Below are 21,937 nucleotides of genomic sequence, written 5' to 3'. Positions count from 1 at the left end.
AAAAAAAAAAAAAAAAAAAAAAAAAAAAAAAAAAAAAAAAAGGTACAGAAGCTATAATTAAACACCTTTTTCAATAAAAGCTTCAAGCCAAGGTGGCTTCCCTGGTGAATTCCAGTAGCACAAAAAATAACTTTCCCTCTCTTACAACTTTTTCTTCCCTCACCATAAGCTGACGATCTTGCCTCACATTTTAGATAATACGGCAGCTATCATAATAGTGGCTTCAATCTTCCTGCCCTCAATTGACCTGCAGGTGCACCCGTCTTCTTCACCTTTCTCAGTATTACAAACAGGAGGTGACCTCTCCACCTATTAAGGGTAAATCTGCCCTTTCCGTTCTAGATTTTATCTCCTTTAACCCCCATCAAACACTTTAGTCCTTCATCCTTGTCTTCCAACACCAATGACTCTCTCTTCATTAAGGCAATCCTAGCAGTACTCAAACATGTCACAGAAGCTCCCATCTCAAAAATAAAACAAGTGCTTTTTCTTGACTCCATTATTTCCTTTAGCCACTGCTCCAGTTATCTTTCCCTCTTCATAGGGGAAGAAAAATCCCTCTCTAAAAAGTTATCTAAAACTATCTCTTACATCTACTTTTCACTCACTCTTTTAAATATAAATAATAGCTGATGTATAAAAAATATGTAATTTTTTATGATATAAAAGTATACAAAATAATGCATGTGTGACTTGTTCATGGCGTCATAATCAAATGAATGCTTAAATGAACCAAAATCTATTTATTTCTTTCCATCTCCACTACCATCACCCTAATCAAAGTTACTATCATCTCCTGCATAGATTATTTTAACACCTGCTTTATGCCTCAAGTTCAATCTGTATAAACAGGGTTATTTTCTAAAAATTCTGCAGTAAAATCTCTCCATGCTTTGGAACTCACTTAGATCATCTACAAAGCCCTGCACAGGCCAGCTCCTACATCTCTAATCTTATTCTATACCAGTTTCCCCTTACTTTAGTCACAGCAGCTTCCTTTTGATTTCTGAAACACATGGCATTCTTTGCTGTATCAGATCCTTTGCATTGTTGTTCCCTAAACCTGGAATGCTTCTCTTTTCCTCTTCCCCTCACTGGCTGCTTCTTCTGACCCTTCAGGTCTCAGCTTAAATGTCAGCTCTTCAGGAGCTCCCCTGACCACCCTGTTTGAAGCAGGTGTCTTCATCCCACCCGTTACTCTTTCTTATCCTCTGACTTATCTCAAAGCTGGGAGGTATTACAACCACCGTTTAGTTTGTTTTTATTTATTTGCCAGTTATCTATTTCTCAAAATTTAATCTTCATGAAGGCAGGGACGTGGTCCATTTTATTCACTGCTGTAGCCCTAGTACCTAACCGAGTTTACAGCACATAGATGTATAATACTGATTAAATACATCAATACTATATTTTGATTATCAACTGATTCCTTGTTTGTATTCTCAATTAGTTAAGAACCTGGAGGAGAGATGGTGGGTTCCTCCAAAGTCTCTGCAGCCTTGCAGGTGAAGAAAACTAAATAATAAGTAAATAAGTTTGCCTTAAGAGAAATCAGTGGGAACCCTTATAAAAGCATTTTCAGGTAAATGAAGGAAGAAATGTCAGATAATGGTGAAACAAATGAGAAACATAAAGTTAACTGGAGAAGACAGACCTGAAAGGGATATTTTATGTATGTTCGAATGAAGAAGAAATAAAAGAATAATTATGAAAAGCATGTCTCCAGTAAAGCAGAGGAGGATGAGATGGTTCCCAAAAGTGGAGAACAGAGACAGAGGGTGAGAGAAGATGGGCGTGGGAGGGACAGGAAGAGAGATGGGGGTCTTTTCCTCTGAGACAGCTATGAACAAATGTATCTCCAAAATTATTTCAGATGTTCCACTGAGCACCCCCCCATGGTCTGTTACTGAAATAAATACCATCTTCTTGGTTCTGTTTAACTCACCAGGATAGGGAATTCTTGAAATTTCTCTCACCGTCACCCATGGTCCTTTCCCATTCTCCAAATGAGATATCATGTCTGGTTTGGAAACTGCAAGCCCTGTCCAGAGAAAAATAAATATAATTTGATTGGAGCCATGAGCAAGAACTACTGCCAAATTCAGTCTCAGTTCTTAATCTTCTGTGCAGAATGACCATTACAGGAAGTTTTAGAGCCACACTGTCCAATACAGTTGCCAACTATCACATATGGCTATTTAAATTTGAATTTAAATTAATTTAAATTAAGTAAAATCTAAAATTCAGTTCTTCAGATGAACTAGCCAAATCTCAAGGGCTAAAAAGCCACAAGTGACTAGTACCTGCCATATTGTACAGTGATGTTTTAGACAATTACAAAGACATCTCAAAGGGGCTCAACACCATGATTCTGGTTTGGTGGGATAATAGATCATGGGAATAATCTGAGTTTAGAAAGAAATTGAATACATTTGTTTCTTATTTCTAGAAGTACTGATAACTTCCATTTAAGGAAGTAACTAGAAAAAACTTTGGTCCCAAATCTGTGGGGTTGTCAACAATCTCCAAGATTCCAGTGAAATGCGTGTGTCTTAGTCTACAAAGGGCAGATCATGTAGTTAAGAGTGAGGAAGAGCATAACCCAACAATGTGCCCCTAAGATCTAGTACTTCAGTTAAATACCTCAGAGGTCTTTTCTCTTTGGCAAACCTGGTTAAATAGGCAGATCAATCAACATAGAAGAGAAGTTATCCTTACCCACAAAGACCAGATTCCTGTAATTCTCCAGCATTACATCCTTATGCAGGTTCCTCTGTGTAGGGTCCATCAACCTCCACTCCTCCAATGTGAAGTCTATAGCCACATCCTTAAATGTCACTGATTCCTAAAACAATTACATTGTGATCAATCAGAGACTATATAATTAGACTTGTTAGGCAGAATTACACATTAAAAAAACTGGGGAAGAGCCCAAGAAACCAGAATCACCAAATGATTATGTAGGTCAACCAGTTCATCCTTTATAGAATGTATAAACCTCTCCAGTGACAAGAACTTGAAACCATAAGATGCTGCCTATATCATCTTCAGGGCTTCATCTGATAGCAGGATTTCTTTTTAGACCAAGTCTGGATTCCTATAAATGATAAATATTGTCTCTACTAGAGTATCTGGAGGCAAATAACATGGTTTCCTCCTTCCCTAGGAAGTATTTAAAATATTTAGTAACAGCCAACAGTTTGCACCCAAATCATCTTTCTTCCTTACAACCCTGGCTTATTTAAAATATCAATTTTCTTTCAGTTCTAATCGATAGACTATGGCTTACTAAAAGATATATTTTATCATTTGTATTGTGAATATAGAATACTATAAGCTTTCTTTTTGAAAAATAAAAATAAATCAAGGAACTTTGGGGAAGTTCTTTGGTCAGGATATGAATATGTATTAAAAAATGGAAGAATAGGCCATAAACATTTTTAATGGTTACCTACTGGGAAAAAGAGGGAGTAGAGAGAACTGGAATGAAGGCTAGACTCCTTTGAATATTTGTTTTGTAGATTTGACTTTTGAACCATGTAAAAACTTTATATTATAAATGAAATAAAAACTTTAAAAAACCAATCCCTAAATAATTAAGAGTAACATGAAACCAGGTGGCAGCATACCCATTCATTAGAGAGGAACTATTCTGAGTGACTTTAACAGTAACTTTTCGGTAAATTCACAAGATATACCCTGAGAAAAATAACTGCAAAATAAAAACAAACCCCAAATGTTTCAGTAAATAATCATATTAATTACAGTGACAGACATGCTATTATGTAACTGTTGTGTGTGTAGTGCTGGATAAAACAAATTAGCATACTGATGTCATTGAGAACTAATACATTTGACATGGGATAAAGAAGACAGAAATGCAGGCTGGTAGCCCCAGCTACAGGGGAGGCTGAAGCAACAGAAATGCTTGAAACTGGGAGGTGGAGGTTGCAGTGAGTCAAAACCATACCACTGCACTCCAGCCTGGGTGACAAAGTGAGACTGCATCTCAAAAAACAAACAAACCAACCAACCTTAAATCCCATATGCAACAGTATTAAACGATGAGGCCTTTGGGAGGTGATTAAATCATGAGGAACCCTCAAGAATGGGATAAGCAACTTTATAAAAGGGCTGGAGGGAATTAACTAGGCTCTTTAGTTCTTCTGCCTTCCACCACGTAAGACAAAACATTCCCTGCAGAGAAAGCAGCATTCACGGCACCATCTTGAAAGCAGAGACCAGGCCTTTACCAGACACTGAACCTGTCGGCACCCTGATGATCTTGGGCTTCTTACCCTCTTGAACGATAAGAAAATAAATTTCTGTTCTTTATAAATTAAAAAAAAAAAAAATGCAGGCTGGGTGCAGTGGCTCACGCCTGTAATCCCAGCACTTTGGGAGGCTGAGGTGGGTGGATCATGAGGTCAGGAGTTCACGACCAGACTGGCCAACACGGTGAAACCCCTTCTCTACTACAAAATACAAAAATTAGCTGAGCATGGTGGCTCGTGCCTGTAATCCCATCTACTTGGGAGGCTGAGGTAGGAAAATTGCTTGAACTGGGACCAGGGAGGTAGAAGTTGTAGTGAGCCGAGATCGCACCACTGCAATCCAGCCTGGGCAACAGACCAAGACTCTGTCTTAAAAAAAAAAAAAAAAAAGAATAATCACCAGCTGCTAACATAAGAGAAAGTCCTCAGTTGATAGTACATATCTTCTGGTGTTATATACCAGCAATATGAAATGACATCATTGCTGAAAATATTTTAAAGAATCAAAATCTCAGCCAGGTGCAGTGGCTTATGCCTTTAATTCCAGCACTTTGGGAGGCCAAGACAGGGCGGTCATTTGAGCTCAGGAGTTCAATACCAGCCTAGGCAACATAGAGAGACACCCTCTCTACGAAAAATAAAATAAAGTTAGCTGGCTGCGGTGGTGCATGCCTGTGGTCCCAGCTACTTGAGAGGCTGATGTGGGAGGATCCCTTGAGCCCAGGAGGTTGACAAAGTGAGATCCTACTTAAAAAACAAAAACAAACAAACAAATCTATGAATCTGATCAAGGATCTAACTAACAATTTAAAGGCAATATGTACAGGGGCAGAAGGGCATGTTAAATAATTCCATGGGGATGTAATCAGTAAAATCCATATTGTGTGAAATTCTAAATTAATGATGCCCAATAAAAATATAATGCAAGCCATATAAGTGATTTTATATTTGTTAGAAGCCACATTAAAAACAAAAAGAAACAAGTAAAATTAGTTTTAATAATGTTTATTTAATCCAAATAGATAAAATGTTATCATTTCAACATTCATCAATATAAAAATTATTAGTGAGATAATTTACATTATCTTATCATGCTGTCTTTGAAGTCTGGTGTGTATTTTAAATATACAGCCCATCTCAATTCAGACTAATCACATTTCAGGTGGTCAGTTGTCACATGTGGCTAGTGGCTTCTGTATTGGACAACATAGCTCTAGAGTACCAATAACTTGATTTCTTTAATAAACAGTTACAAAGTGGTAAAGGAAAGAGGGGGAAACTTCTATATTAAAAGTAACCTAAGAGATATATTAACCAATTATACCATATGAATCAACTTGGAAAACATATACCAAATGAGTATTTGATAAAACAAAGCCTCAGTGTTAATTTTTTTACCTGTATTAATAGTAATATCGTATAGTACTAAGAATTTTTAAAACAGTCAATTAGAGATATATAATAAAATACAGATTAAATAATATAATGTTTGTATTTGTATTGAGATAATTAGTGAGGGAAGGATTACAGATGAAATGTGATTGTTCATGGGCTGATAACTGTTTAATAGGGTTAAGGGATTCAAACTACTCTCCCCACTTCTGTGAGAATAATGCTTATTATGTGTTAGAGACTGCTCTAAGGGCTTATAATGTACTGAATGAATCATCACAATCAGGAAGGTGCTATTTACAAATAAGAAAAGTGAGACACAGAGATGTTAGGTGTCTTGCCCAAGGTCAAAGAAGTAGAAGAGTCCAGATTCAAATCTAAGCAGTTTGTATTGAGAATCCCTGCTTGTAACCTTATAATCATTCTGATCCATGATCTGGTAAACTAAGAGCCCTGATTAGCTGACTACTCAGGCAAATAAATCAACTTAGATCACATCTGGCTAAGGTCTGTTCTAGATCAGAAGAAAGATTTCCTCTGGGGTGTTTTTCTACCACTTAGATTATGCTTGTCATACATATCTTACGCATACATATTCCTCTGTAGTTTCAAACCTCTAAGTTTCTGAAGCATGTTTTAGATAATTCTGCTAACAATAATATGGCAAATGTAGGAGATGATGAGTTCATAAACTTTATTGGTAATCACTTGACATGTGTGTAATTCAAACTGTAACCAATGCACTGGGTTTTGTTTTCTTTTTCCACTAAGAACTCAGCCCCAGGAAAAGCCTGAGAAGACCGTCATCTATGGCTTACATTGAGGCTCTGTACAAGCAAGAAGTGACTAAGGCATAGTTGCAACCTGCCTGCCAAAGAGAAAAACATATGCCCACACATACAAAGAACCTTTTGGCAGTCGCTGAAGACTTAATGGTTTAAGGCATAAAGAAGTCTGTCTATTTTCCGCACATGGCCAGCCAGTTATCCCAACACCATTTATTAACAGGGAATCCTTTCCCCATTGCTTGCTTTTGTGAGGTTTGTCAAAGATCAGATGGTTGTAGATATGTGGCACTGCCTCTAAGGCCTCTGTTCTGTTCCATTGGTCTCTATCTCTGTTTTGGTATCAGTACCATGCTGTTTTGATTGCTGTGGCCTTGTAGTATAGTTTGAAGTCAGGTAGCGTGATGCCTCCAGCTTTGTTCTTTTTGCTTAGGATTGTCTTGGCTATGCAGGCTCTCTTTTGGTTCCATATGAAGTTTAAGGTGGTTTTCTCCAGTTCTGTGAAGACGGTCATAGGTAGGTTGATGGGGATAGCACTGAATGTATAAATTACTTTGGGCAGTATCAAACTGGACCACTTCCTGACACCTTACACTAAAATTAACTCCAGATGGATTAAAGACTTAAACATAAGACCTAACACCATAAAAACCCTAGAAGAAAACCTAGGCAAAACCATTCAGGACATAGGCATAGGCAAGGACATCATGGCTAAAACACCAAAAGCACTGGCAACAAAAGCCAAAATAGACAAATGGGACCTAATTAAACTCCAGAACTTCTGTACAGCAAAAGAAACAATCATTAGAGTGAACTGGCAACCAACAGAATGGGAAAAATTTTTGCAATCTACCTATCTGACAAAGGGCTAATATCCAGAATCTACAAAGAACTAAAACAGATTTACAAGAAAATAAAGCAAACCCAACCAAAAGTGGGCAAAGGATATGAACAGATACTTTTCAAAAGAACACATATATGATACATGAGGCCAACAAACATATGAAAACATGCTCATCATCACCGGGTATTAGAGAAATGCAAATCAAAACTACATTGTGATACCACCTCATGCCAGTTAGAATGGCGATCATTAAAATATCTGGAGATAACAGATGCTGGAAAGGATGTGGAGAAATACGAACACTTTTACACTGTTGGTAGGAGTGTAAATTAGTCCAACCATTGTGGAAGACAGTGTGGCACTTCCTCAAGGACCTAGAAATAGAAATTCCATTTGACCCAGGAATCCCATTACTAGGTATATACCCAAAGGATTATAAATCATTCTATTACAAAGACACATGCACACGTGTTCATTGTGGCACTGTTTACAATAGCAAAGACCTGCAACCAACCCAAATTGCCCATCGATGATAGACTGAACAAGAAAAATGTGGCACATATATGCCATGGAATACTATACAGCCATAAAAAATGATGAGTTCGTGTCCTTTGTAGGAACATGGATGAATCTGGAAACCATCATTCTCAGCAAACTGAAACAAGAACAGAAAATCAAACATCACATGTTCTCACTCATAGGCAGGTGTTGAACAATGAAAACACAGGGACACGGAGGGGAGCATCACACGCTGGATTCTGTTGGTGGGGACTAGCAGGGTAGGGAGGTTGGGGCAGACCTCTGAGGGGCAGTGGGGAGTAGGGAGGTTGGAGAGGGATAACATGGGAAGAAATATATAGGTGATGGAGGGATGGAGGCAGCAAACCACATTGCCATGTATGTACCTATACAACAATCCTGTATGATCTGCAGAAGTACCCCAGAACCTAAAGTACAATAAAAAATAAAAAAATTAAAAAAAGAAATCTGTCTAATTATTAACTGATCCCCATGTTAACCAAGTAGATATTTCAGCGGCTATACATGATAAAGAATACAGATTTTACAGATTGGTGCAGGAAAATTTCTAAACAAAGAAGGCAGCAGCACCAGCAACAACTGCAACAACAAACCCCAGAGAAGGGAGAATCTGATTTCCAGAGTAGACATATTATATTATTTAAAATATAAAAATATTTTTATACAAATATTTTATAAATATAAATATAAAACTGGTTTTCAACAAAAAATTGTAAGACACACAAAGAAACAGGAAAGCAAGGACCCATACACAGTAAAAAAATAAAGCAATCAATGGAAACTATCCCCAAGGAAGTCAAGACATTGTACTTATGAAACAAAGACATTAAGGCAGCCATTATAAATATGTTCAAAGACATAAAGAAAACCATGTATAAAGATTTTTAAAAAATTGTGAGAATGATATTTCACTAAATAGAAATTTTGGAGTTGAAAAGTATAATAACTGAAATAAATGTATCAGTAAGACATAACAAATTTAAACATATATTCACCTAACGAAAGAGTCTCATAATGCAGGAAGCAAAAATTTATAAAACTGAAGGGTCAAAGAGATAATTCAACAGTAATAGTTGGACAGAGTGAACTAAATGTTTTAGAAAGCAGAAGGAAGGAAATAATAAATATTAGAATGAGATAAAATGGAGAACAGAAAAACAGCAGAGGAAATAAAAAAGGCAAAAGTTGGTTATTTGAAAAGATTAAAAAATAGCAAACCCTTGGCTGGAGTCACTATGAAAAAAAGAGAGAAGACACAAATTACTAAAATCAGAATGAAAAAGAAGACATTCCTACTGACCCTAAAGAAATAAAGAGGATTATAATGGAACACTATGAACAATGGTGTATCAACTTAAATGAAATGGACAAATTCTTAGAAAGGCATTAACTACCAAAACTGACTCAGTTTAACATAGAAAATCCGGATAGATCTCTAACAAGTAAACTTCCCGCAAAGAAAGGCCTGGGTTCAAATGGCTTCATGTGAATTATACCAAACACTTCAAGAAAAATTAACAGCAATCCTTCATTAACTCTTCGAGAAAATGGAAGGGAACAATTCTGAACCCACTTTATGAGACCAATACTACCCAGACTAGACAAAGATATCAGAATAACACTACAGACCAGTATCCTTATGAATATGGACACAAAATTCTCAACAAAATACTAGCAAAATGGTCAGCAATAAAATGCGGCATATGCTACAGCCAAATGGGAATTATCTTAGCAACACAAGGTTACGTAACATCAAAAAAATCAACCTACAGATTAAAGAACAACTGCACAATCATCTTAATAGATTCAAAAATATATTTGACAAAATTCATTAAACTAGAAATAGAAGCAAACATCATCAACCTGATAAAGAATCTCTATGAAAATGTACATCTAAAATCATACTTAATGGTAAACAACTGAATGCACTCCCCCTGAGATCACAAACAAGACAACAATATCCCTTCTCACTTTTCTTTTTCTTTCTCCTTTTTTTTTTTTTTCTTCTGTATTTTTGGAGATAGGATCTTGCTCATCACCCAGGCTGGAGTGCAGTGGTGCAATTTCACTCACTGCAACCTCCGCCTCCTGGGTTCAAGGGATCCTCCCATCTAGGCCTCCCAAGTAGCTGAGATTACAGGTATGCACCACCACGCCTGGCTAATTTTTGTATTTTTTAGTAGAGACAGGTTTTCACCACATTGGCCAGGCTGGTCTCGAACTCCTGGCCACTACACCCAGATGTTCTTTTTCACTTCTATTTAACATTATATTTTATGTTTTTGCAAGGGAAGTTAGACAAGAAGAAGAAATACAAGGTATCCAGATTGGAAAGGAGAAAGCAAATTTCTATTTGCAAATTATGTATACAGATAACGTTATCTTGCATATAAAAAACCCTGAGAAATCCATACATATACACATACACAATTTAGTTCTATTAGAACTAATAAGCTAATTCAGCAAGGTTCAGGATACAAGATCTATATGTGTGTATGTAAGACAATTATTTGTATATGCTACCAACAAATATTTCAAAAAGAAATTAAGAAAAAATTTATTTATAATAGCAAAAACAAGAAAACACAGGAATAAAGTTAACAAAAGATGTGTAAAACATGCACACTGAAAACTATAAAACTACAAAACTGAAAGAAACTAAAGAATACATAAATAAATGGGAGGACAATCCATATTCACGTATGGAAGACTTAATCTTGTTAATATAGCATTACTCTCCAAATTGATCAACAGATTCAACATAAGACTTAAGCAAATTCCATCTGGCTTTTTTTTTTCTGAAATGAAAAAGCTGATCCTAAAATTCATTTGGAAATAAATTTGTTTTTCAAAACAATATTGAAAAAGAAGAAAGTTGAGGCAGTCATACCTCCTAATTTCAAAACTTAACTTAAAGCTACAGTGCTCAGGACAGTATGGTACTGAATCAGGATAGACATTTACATCAATGGAATAGAAATGACAGTCTAGGAATAAATCCCTATATTAATGGTCAGTTGATTTTCAATAAGGGTACTAAGACAATGAGTAGAGAATAGTCTTTTCAACAAACAGTGCTGAGACAACTGAATATTCACATGTCAAAGAATGAAGCTGAATCTCTATCTCAGATCATAAAAAAGACTTAACTCAAAATGGGCTATAGACCTAAATGTAAGAACTAAAACTATAAAACTGTTAGAAGGAAAGACAGATGAACATCTTCATGACCTTCGATTTGGTAATGAATTATTAGATATGACTCCAAAAGCATAATAGACAAAAGACAACAACAGATCATTTGAACTTCATCAAAATTAAAAACTTCTGTGCTTTAGGGGACATCATTAAAAACTCAAAAAGGCAACCAAAGAATGTGAGAAAATATTTACAAACTATTTTTCTGAAAAGGGATTTGTATTTAGAATATATAAAGAACCCTAACAAGTCAAACATAAAAACACAAATAACCCAATTTAAAAATGGACAAAAGATTTGAATAGACACTTCTCCAAAGGGAGATACACAAATGGCCAATAAGTATGCTCAAGAGAAGACGTTCAAGGATTAGTAATTAGTAATTAGGAAAATAAAATCCATAAGATACAGTAAGATACCACTTCACACCCAATAAGATGTGTATAATCAAAAAACCCAGACAATATCAAGTGTTGCTGAAGAAGTAGAGCAACTGCAATGCTCATACACTGGTGGGAATGTAATACGGTGCAGCTGCTTTGGAAAACAATCTGACAGTCCCCCACATGGTTTAACATAGAATTATCATATGATCCAGCAATGTTCCAATCCTAGGTATATACCAAGAGAAATGAAAACATATGCTCACACAAAAATGTATACACAAATGTATTAGCATCATTATTAATTGCCCCAAATTGGAAACAACTCAAATACTCATCAACCGACAAACGGATAAGCAATATGTTCTATATCCACACAACTGGAATATTATTTAGCCATAAAAGGGAATAAGTACTGACACATGCTACAACACATATAAACCTTGAAAACATTATGCTAAAATGAAAGAAGTCAGTCACGAAGGACCACATATTACATCATTCTATTTATACGAAATGTCCAGAACAGGCAAATCTATAGAGATGAAAAGATTAGTGGTTGTCAGAGGCTGTAGGGAGGGGGAGTGGAGAGTACTCCTAGTGGGTATGGGGTTTCTTTTTGAGGGTGATGGAATGTTCTGGAATTCCATACAGTGATGGTTACAAACTCTGTGAATATATTTAAAAACCACTGAAATGTATGCTTTATTAATTTTATGATATATTAATTATACCTTCGTAAAACTGTCATTTAAAATATGGCCAGAAAGATAATCTTTTTTCTTCCCTCCCCGGGGAAAATCAGGTAAATAATCACAAAAATTAGAGGTTTGTGTTGTATGAAGAACGAATGAAATACTGATTGTAGAATGTGGAAGTGTGAATTAAACTTTGAGACATAAAACTGCTTCTACAGTTTGGATGCTTTTCCCCAAAACCTCATGTTCAAAACTGATCCCCATGTTGAAGGTAGGTCCTAACAGGAGGTGTTTGTGTCAAGGGGCTGGATCCCTCATGAAAGGTTTAGTGCCATCCTCATGGTAATGAGTGAGTTCTCCCTCTATTATTAATAGTTCTCCTGAGAGCTGCCTGTTAAAAAGAGCCTGGCACGTCCCCTCTCCCTCTCTTGCTATGTGATCTCTGCACACACTGGCTCTCTTTCCCCTTCCACTGTGAATGGAGGCAGCCAGAGGCCCTGACAAGATGCAGATACTGGCAATATGCTTCTTGTACAGCCTGCAGAACTCTGAGCCAAATAAACCCCTTTTCTTTATATATTACCCAGCTTTGGCTGTTCCTTTATATGGCAACAAACAGACTAAAACAACTTCTAAGAATGTTGAGGCCATTTTGATTTTGGTGAAAGTAAATTCACTTAAGTATCCTTTATTCAGAAACTGAACTTTGTCAAGCTGAAGAAACTATACTATAAGTAAAGTTTTATTTTTATTGCAAAAAGTTCCTAGGCAGCTAAAAGAATACCCATTTATTTCAATTTCACCATCCCAGACCAACTCTATTCATAATTTAGACAAATAAAATCAGAAACCTAATATATAATATCCAGAAATTGTTGATTCTAAGATAACACACTGATGCATACAATGGAAACCAGAAACCATAAGCCTCATATTCTTTACTTCAAAGACACTGAGAAAATAACATTAAGCCAGACTGATGTAAAAGTTTCTTGTTGATAGAGCTCAAGAAAGTAAAAATTAGCTCATACTGAGAAAGCGAAACTCTGCCCTTCCACACTTCAAACTAGAACAGGAGACACAGATAAAACCAACTGAAAAGTTAACAACAAACAGTATTTCTTCCAAGGTCATTCTGCAGCTGTAAAATGTCATAATTACCTGGTTTTGAGCAATTACTGCTTTCTTACTCATCATGACACCTTGCCTTTTAAAGTCATAGGCTGTCAGATGTTTTGTAGTCTGATACATCAGAAAGAATGAAAGTGACTTTGATGTTAAGAAGCAGTTTTGATTTGCAACCCAGAAGCAGACTTTCATGAGAGGTTTCTGAATATGTCGTTTTACATTTAACTTTGTATTTTCTAAGGAAATAGGACCCTAGGTCCGTTATGCAATCTGGATGTGGTATTGACACTTTACACAGAGCCTACTTTGCTTTAAGCCTATCACATCACTGATCTCACTGAAGTTTCAACAGAATTCCCCCTTCGTCAAGATTATATAATAAACCCAGTGGGTGCCATGGGTCATGCCTGTAATCCCAGCACTTTGGGAGGCTGAGGTGGGCAGATTACTTGAGGTCAGGAGTTGAAGACCAGCCTGGCCAACATGGTGAAACCCCGTCTCTACTAAAAATACAAAAATTAGCTGGACATTGTGGTGGATGCCTATAGTCCCAGCTACTAGGAGGCTGAGGCACAAGAATCTTTTGAACCTGGGAGGTGGAGGTGGCAGTGAGCCAAGATCATGCCACTGCACTCCAGCCTGGGTGATGGAGATAGAACAAGACTCTGTCTAAAAAACAAAACAAAACAAAAGATTGTATCATAACCCTATTTCTTCCTTTGTCTGGTATAAGGTGTCCCTCATGTCCCTCTTTGCAAGAAGCCAACAATACTAAAAACTTTGGCCTGGTGGTCTTTGATTAAGTAGGACTATTTCTATTAACTTTTATATCATTATAAAATGATAAAAATCTCATTTGCTTTTAAAGGCTTCTTATTATCTCCTCTTCATCTTGAAGCTATTCTTATCTAGTTATCTGTTGTTAGGAAATTATTAAGTTGTTTACCTCAAGTTACAACATATATACTGGTATTATAATACTCACTGTCCATGGCCTCACTCGTTTTAGTTTGTGACTTCACTAGCATTTAAGTATCTTAACCTTACATATATCAGAAAGTATCAAGACTCTGCTGGGCGTGGTGGCCAGCGCCTGTAGTCCCAGCTACTCAGGAGGCTGAGGCAGGAGAATCGCTTGTACCTGGGAGGCAGAGGTTGCAGTGAGCTGAAATTGCACCACTGTACTCCAGCCTGAGCGACAGAACGAGACTTCATCTAAATAAAAAAGTAACAAGACTCTTTGTCTTGATGTGTTCTTTTTGGTCTGATTATGATAATCATGTAATAAGAGTTCTTCATCAATATTCTATAGTTTCTTTGTTAGATGTTTCCACTAAAAAACATACACCTGTAAAATAAAGACATTTTGCACTGAAATGCCTTCTTTTAAAAAACCATACTACAAAAAAAAAAAAAAAAAAAAAAACACTAATTGAAAACGTCAGCAGGGCTCAGTGGCTCACACCTTTAATCCCAGCATTTTGGGAGGCCGAAGCAGGTGGATCACCTGAGGTCAGGAGTTTGAGACCAGCTTGGCCCACATGGTGAAACCCCGTCTCTACAGAAAATACAAAAATTAGCCAGGCATCGTGGCGGGCACCTGTAATCCCAGCTACTCGAGAGGCCAAGGCAGGAGAATTGCTTGAACCTGGGAGGCAGAGGCTGTGGTGAGCTGAGATTGTGCCACCACACTCCAGCCTGAGTGACAGAGTGACACTCTGTCTCAAAAAAGAAAAAAAAGGAAAGAAAGAAAATTTCAACAATAGTTATAAGCAAATCAAGCAAATAAAAAAAACTAATTAATAACATTGATAGTAATTATCAAAGCATTGGTTCTATTCAAAGTAAAATTAAACTAAGCTATGTTCAATAAAAAGGATGCAGAATTTAGGGAAGAGCCAGACAGAATTAATCTTCCACCAGGGACTCCTTCTGTCAGAACAAAAATAAACTGTATGAATTGTACACCATGTCAAAAAGTATGCTATTTTCCTAAGGTTCATAGTTCAAAGTCTAAAACTATGAATAATTTCTACCTTAAGTTTTTGAGTCTGAGCTATCATATGTTAAAAAACAATTTTAAAAAATCATTTTGGGCCAGGCATGTGGCTCATCCCTGTAATCCCAGTACTTTGGGAGGTTGAGACAGGTGGATCATGAGGTCAGGAGTTTGAGACCAGCCTGGCCAATATGGTGAAACCTCATCTCTACTAAAAATACAAAAATCAGCCCAGTGCGGTGGCTCATGCCTGTAATCCCAGTACTTTGGGAGGCCAAGGCGGGCGGATCACAAGGTCAAGAGATCGAGACCATCCTGGCCAATATGGTGAAACCCTGTCTCTACTAAAAATACAAAAATAAGCTTGGCATGGTGGCATGTGCCTGTAGTCCCAGCTACTCGGGAGGCTGAGGCAGGAGAATTGCTTGAACCCAGGAAGCGGAGGTTGCAGTGAGCCGAGATCGTGCCACTACATTCCAGCCTGGTGCCTGGCAACAGCGTGAGACTCTGTCTCAAAAAAAAAATTAGCTGGGCATGGTGGCAGGTACCTGTAGTCCCAGCCACAAGGGAGGCTGAGGCAGGAGAATCGCTTGAACCCGGGAGGCGGAGGTTTCAGTGAGCCAAGATCACACCACTGCACTCCAGCCTGGGTGAGAGAGCAAGACTCGGTCTCAAAAAAAAAAAAAAAAGGAAATCATTTCAAAAATAGTACACATAAGACTGAATCTCAGAATGTATTTTCTCATAGAAGCAAAAGTAAAAACCACATTTTACACAAAACATCTCTGGAATCAAACCGTCTTTCAAAGGATAATTTTAAAAAACTTAAAAACATAATTCTCTTAAAAGCATAGTGAATTCTTGTCAAAGATTTACTTAAGTCATTAATGAGGGATCAGCAGCTTGACAAGACAGGTTTAAAGGAGATGCAAGAAACCAGTGTATAGATAGTAGAAAAAGGAATGCTGCAATAAGACTGCAAAATTAGATACAAACCTGGTTAATGTCCTACAGGACAGTAATAACATAACTCTGGGGATCATTTTTTATCCTAGCAAAAATAATTGCAATGTTTCAATCTTCTACAAGTTAATATCTAACTTTTAGGATCTGAATATTAATAGTAAATCCACCAATCTACTGTGGATGCAGTGTATATGGGATGGCCTCTTCTACTGTTTTACTTAGGGCTGAAATGAAAGTCCCAATGTAACATGCAATCATAATCTTTCACTTTGAGGCAACAACATAACCCTTCCCTGCTATGTCGGACAACCCTTAGACAGGCTTGTTAAGACAATGGTCTAATATGACCCTAAAATGCCCTATGTTTATCTTTTGCTTTATTTCTAAGTTTTGGATACTTTTTCTTATGACAAAAAGTTTCTGATTTTTATTTTTTCTGGAAAAATCAAGTAGATTCAGTACTCACAAATAAGCTTAAGAAATACAATGAAATAAAATATCTAAACCAATTTAAACTCATCTTAAGGCTATTTCCACAATGTTGATGTACTCTTGGTATTTTTTTAATGGCACAGTATTTGGGTCTTACAATGCAGCACAAGCATCAGACTATGTGATGAAAGGATATTTGATCATTAGTAATTATGATGTGACTATCTGGCTAGATTAGAGCTGCCACCTCTGAGAGAAACGAAATCTGTTAAATTGATGCCACCAGCCCTGGGGCTACCATACCAATCAAATAATCACTGTGAACTTGCAATTAACTGGCAACATTGAGAATTAGAGACAGTAAAATAGGCAATTTTCTCTGTATTCCTCATACCTACAATGGTAGATATTACCTTTACCAATTCTGTTTCTTCTGCCTGAAGGTGAAGATCTTCATCTGGCTTGGTAACTTCAGGGCTCTGATGGGATACAGGATAAGATCACTCAGTGACAGACTGCCTATGACCTATAGCACAGCCTCAACAGGCACCACCAATCTACTGTGGATGCAGTGTATATGGGATGGCCTCTTCTACTGTTTTACTTAGGGCTGAAATGAAAGTCCCAATGTAACATGCAATCCTCATCTTTCACTTTGAGGCAATGACAAATACATATAAGACTGAAATATAACTGCTTTTAACAAAGAACCTATCAAAACAAAAATAAACTTATAATAAGGGGCCTTCAGACACTACATAATTCTGCTTTTTCATACTGGGATGAAATCTATTTCTCAGAAAGTATCTAATTTGCTCAGGAATAATATTCAAAACCTACTAACACTATCTGTTTTCTACAACTGAAAATCATTACAGTGTTTGGTGAGGGGATATAGCTCAGTAGTCACTCAGGAAATATTTCAGCAACCTCTTATAACATTGTTTTCTTCCAAAACTTAGAAACTATCTCCATGAGGGCCTGATTTTTTTTTTTTTTTTTTTTTTTTTTTTGAGATAGAGTCTCTTGCTCTATCACTGGCCAGGTTGGAGGACAGTGGGGCGATCATGGCTCACTGCAACCTCTGCCTCTCAGGTTCAAGCAATTCTCTTATCTCAGCCTCCAGGGTAGCTAGGACTACAGGCACACGCCACCACACCCGGCTAACTGTATGTTTGTTTGTTTGTATGTTTGTTTTTTTGTAGAGAGAGAGTGTCTCCATTTTGCCCAGGCTGGTCTCGAACTCCTGGGCTCAGGCAATACGCCCACCTCGGCCTCCCGAAGTGCTACCAGGATTATAGGCATAAGCCACCATGCCCAGCCCATGAGGGCCTAATTTAATAAATGAAATGAACTTTTACTTCACTTTCTAGTAGTAGTTATCCATTTTAGATTTTGTGCCATTTAAAAAAATCATGGATAATAGAGCTACATACTTGAAGATCATTAGGAAAAATGTTACGCTAACTCTCCCTCAACAAGTTGTTGTCTAAAAAGAGCACATATATTCAGTTTCTAGAAAATTAACGCCAATGTGAATCCTCCATCTCTGATGGAGACAGACTGATAGGGTGATATATGACTAGACAAATAACTATACCTAGTGATCAATTGCAACATTTTGGTTTTATTTATCTTTTCAAGGGTATGTTTTAAGAATTATTTACACGTTGCATGTTCTGGCTACAAAGAATAAAAGACCACAATCAGGAGTTACTACCATTACTATAACAAATTACATTTGTTGGTATTATTTTTCTTCCGAATCTATTTTTAAAAGTCACTGCTAAAACACAGCTTTTATCACATTAATACTAATCCCAAGTACACTCAAACATACATACACATCTAAATGTCTTCAGGGAAACATTAAAAGATTCGTCTTAAATATCTAATTTCCAGCCCTATCTGCCACAACTTTCCAACTTGAATCACAAACTCACCCACTGTTCTCTGCCTCTGAAGCCTTGCCCTTAAACCCTTAAAACTTTCTCACCTGAAGTATTTTCACAAACACTTTATGACAATTAAAATCCCACTTGTAATTCAGTACCAGCTTAAATCTAACTATCCTCATGGGCTTTCTGTGACCAGTTTAGCCCACACTAACATCCCATTTCTTTCTTTACATAGCACTCATCATCTTTATCATACTGATAAGCAACTACTATTCATCTAAGTAATGTCATTATTACTTTTTTATGTTTTCTCTACAGCCAAGCACTGTCTTAAACATATTCTTTCTCTCACTGTCATCTATTAAGCCCGATCACTTCTTTATGGGTAGAAAAGAGATCACTGAGAATGGCACAAGGGGAATTGTTCCTATGAATTAGGGCTGGGATATGTGTTTGTGTATATATATTTTCCCCAAAATATCCTAAATAAAATTTCCCAATTAAAAAATATTCCATTCTGCTGTCCCATAAATAACTGATATTTCCTGGGAACAATACAAATTTAATATCAAAATTAAAGATACCTGTCATAACTAACGACAGCTCAGATATTTTTTGAAAGATCATGTATCCTGATATTTGGTTAAGTAAGAATACTGCATCCCTCTATAGTTTACAGTCTTTACTGTGAACCCAATTTTCATGGGTCTATTTAGTTGATTTCCCAGAAGGGGTGTCGGTGAAATAGAGAAGTCACAAGCCTTCAGGAGAAGTAAACATACTCTCAAACCAAGACAGTAGGTCAAAAACAGGGAATCCCCACTTACCAGAGGTCCAACAGAAAAAAACACAGCAGCCATAATCTCTGCTTCTGTGTTTCCCTCTCTGGAAAGAGTGGCGTTTTGCAAAGACATACCTAAGGAAGAGAAATAAGCCATGAAAAACAATCCTGCCTTGGGAATTTCAGACACACCAAGTTGGAATCCTGACATACAAGTGAGCATGACCTCCCTAAGGAAGCACAAGAGTAACCCTTAAGATCAGTGAGGGACAAAGACCCTTGCTCCTGCAGAGTTTGATTTCGGCACTGTTAACTATAGTCACAACTAACAGACTAGCCATTGTACAAAGAATTTTAAAAATACTTTCTCATTTTATTTTCACATTAACCTAATAGGAATAATATTCCCATTCCATAGATGAGGAAACTGAGGCCTAGAAAAATTAAACTACCCAAGGCCATGCAGATACATAACTCCAAATCAATCTAATTCCAAAATCCACACACCTTTTCCACTGAATCAATATGCTATGTGAAGTACAAGAAAATACTTCAATCTTTCTTTGCCACTCATCTAACAAATATTCTAAGAATCTTTTCTTGCCTTTTCCACGAAGTCAATTTCCTAACATTTTAGGAGATCTGTTTCATGTAAAGAGAACACTACAACTTCAAAATTTAAATGATATTGGAAATCTTGACTTACCCCCTCCCAATCTGATATTCAAATAGATCTTTATCCTTTCTATATCAGGCAAACTTCAATAAAAAGGAAGAAGGTATAATAACAGAAGAGACATGAAATTAGGTGCACAAAGCATTAAGCTATAGTCTTTTCATACTGAAAAAAAGCATATACCTAGTAAAAGTTTTACTCTATGGGAGAATAGGTTGTAAAATATGGGAGAATAGAGCGGCAGAGATCTTTTCCAGGGATGCTTGGTCACAGCTTTTCTACCTTTGGCTAATGATATCTATGGCCTTGCTGAGGCTGAGCTTGGTTCAAGAACCAGGAGTGCCTGATGTAGGATATCAAATGGTACAGATTGTTAATATACATTTTTCTAGGATAGTGATATTAGCTGTTAATATAAATTTTTCTAGGATGGTGATATTAGCCTCATGAATAAAAGGGCAGTGACAAAATAAGTACTGAGTTTTTGAGAAACTCTTACCTTGTGCAAAAAGTGTTATAAGCAATTTATATGGTCCTTCACTTAGGGTCTTTGCTATGCTTAAACATGTGGAATCTGCTCCTCCCCTGAATGTGTACCTTGCTTCTCATAAGATTCAGTAGCTTTGCTCAATAAACATAGTAGAACTTTATCTAACCTTACAGTGTCTAACAATCAGAAGCTCATCTGAAAAGATACTTGAAGTACTTAACCATTATTCTTTGAAAAACAAGAATACTAATATATAAAGTAAGGTTATCATGAATGCAAAGAATATTAGGGACACAAAAATTAAATAGACATGCGTGTACTGAAATTTATTGTCAGATTAATTTACTAACTCAAAGAGGAGACCAGGGTTTAGTTAAATCAAGAAAATATGTGAATATCTTGGCTGGGCACAGTGGCTCACAGCTATAATCCCAGCACTTGGGAGGCTGAGGCAGGCAGATCACTGATGTCAGGAGTTCGAGACCAGCCTGGCCAACAGGGTGAAAACTCATCTCTACTAAAAATACAAAAAAATTAGCCAGGCGTGGTGGCATGTGCTTATAGTCCCAGCTACTCAGGAGGCTGAGGCACGAGAATTGCTTGAACCTGGGAGGTGGAGGCTGCAGTGAGCCAAGATCACGCTGTTGCACTCTACCCTGGGTGACACAGAAAAACTCTCTTTCTTTCTCTTCAAAAAAAAAAAAAAGTGAATATCTTAAGAATGTAGAGTGGTCTGTTCCAGGACACTGGGGTTTTCCTAGGCACAATGAAAAGGTTTTGGTGGAAGAGAAACAATGAGAAGTTGAGGGAGGAAAGCAGTGCAGTGTGGAAATAAAAGACGTAAAGAATGAATAGTATGAGGGGATACCTGTTTTGAAGCCTCAACGTAACCAGTAAGTGGTTTTGCCTTATACAGTAGTTCTCTAGATTTTTTTTTCATAGAGTCTTTTGCAAATGTAATGAAAATTATGACTCCTGTTTTCTAATGAAAACACCCCATGTATAATTAGAGGGGTCTCAAATCTGAGAATGCCAAAAACTCAATGGATATGCTTATTAAAGAGGAAATTCTTTGGCTCCATCCAAGATAGAAATCAGGATCTATAGATGGGAGGCACAGATATATATAGCTTGAACAAGTACACCTTAAGAAATATTTAGTTTAATGTAACATGTTAACATATTATGTGTTAAATTACATACTGTTTTAGTTTTAAAACATTTATGAAATATTGTAATATTTAAGAAATATTGTCCTGGCCGGGCGCAGTGGCTCACGCCTGTAATTCCAGCACTTTGGGAGGCCGAGGCGGGTGGATCACAAGGTCAAGAGATAGAGACCATCCTGGTCAACATGGTGAAACCCCGTCTCTACTAAAAATACAAAAAAATCAGCTGGGCATGGCGGCACGTGCCTGTAATCCCAGCTACTCAGGAGGCTGAGGCAGGAGAA

General features: G+C 37.0%; 1 protein-coding gene across 4 annotated transcripts in view; it reads right to left on the bottom strand.

The window, feature by feature from the left end:
- ZNF594 (zinc finger protein 594) overlaps positions 1–21,937 on the bottom strand; it is a 35,775-nt gene that overhangs the window by 11,747 nt on the left and 2,091 nt on the right. For 2 of the 4 annotated variants that reach the window (XM_032268803.1, XM_032268804.1), the window contains exons 2-5: positions 19,365–19,453; positions 17,053–17,118; positions 2,719–2,845; positions 1,946–2,041 (exon numbers count right to left, since the gene is read on the bottom strand). In XM_032268803.1, the coding sequence (XP_032124694.1) occupies positions 1,946–2,041; positions 2,719–2,845; positions 17,053–17,118; positions 19,365–19,451 (376 nt within the window). In that variant the 5' untranslated portion in view covers positions 19,452–19,453. The remainder of the gene's footprint in view (positions 1–1,945; positions 2,042–2,718; positions 2,846–17,052; positions 17,119–19,364; positions 19,454–21,937) is intronic. The other 2 variants (XM_032268805.1, XM_032268806.1) reach the window with 2 other exon arrangements.

The sequence above is a fragment of the Sapajus apella genome, unplaced genomic scaffold, assembly GCF_009761245.1.
Source record: "Sapajus apella isolate SASKATOON/1434 unplaced genomic scaffold, GSC_monkey_1.0 scaffold186, whole genome shotgun sequence".
In the NCBI taxonomy this organism is placed as follows: domain Eukaryota; kingdom Metazoa; phylum Chordata; class Mammalia; order Primates; family Cebidae; genus Sapajus; species Sapajus apella.
This window is presented reverse-complemented; position numbering and strand designations above follow the sequence as displayed.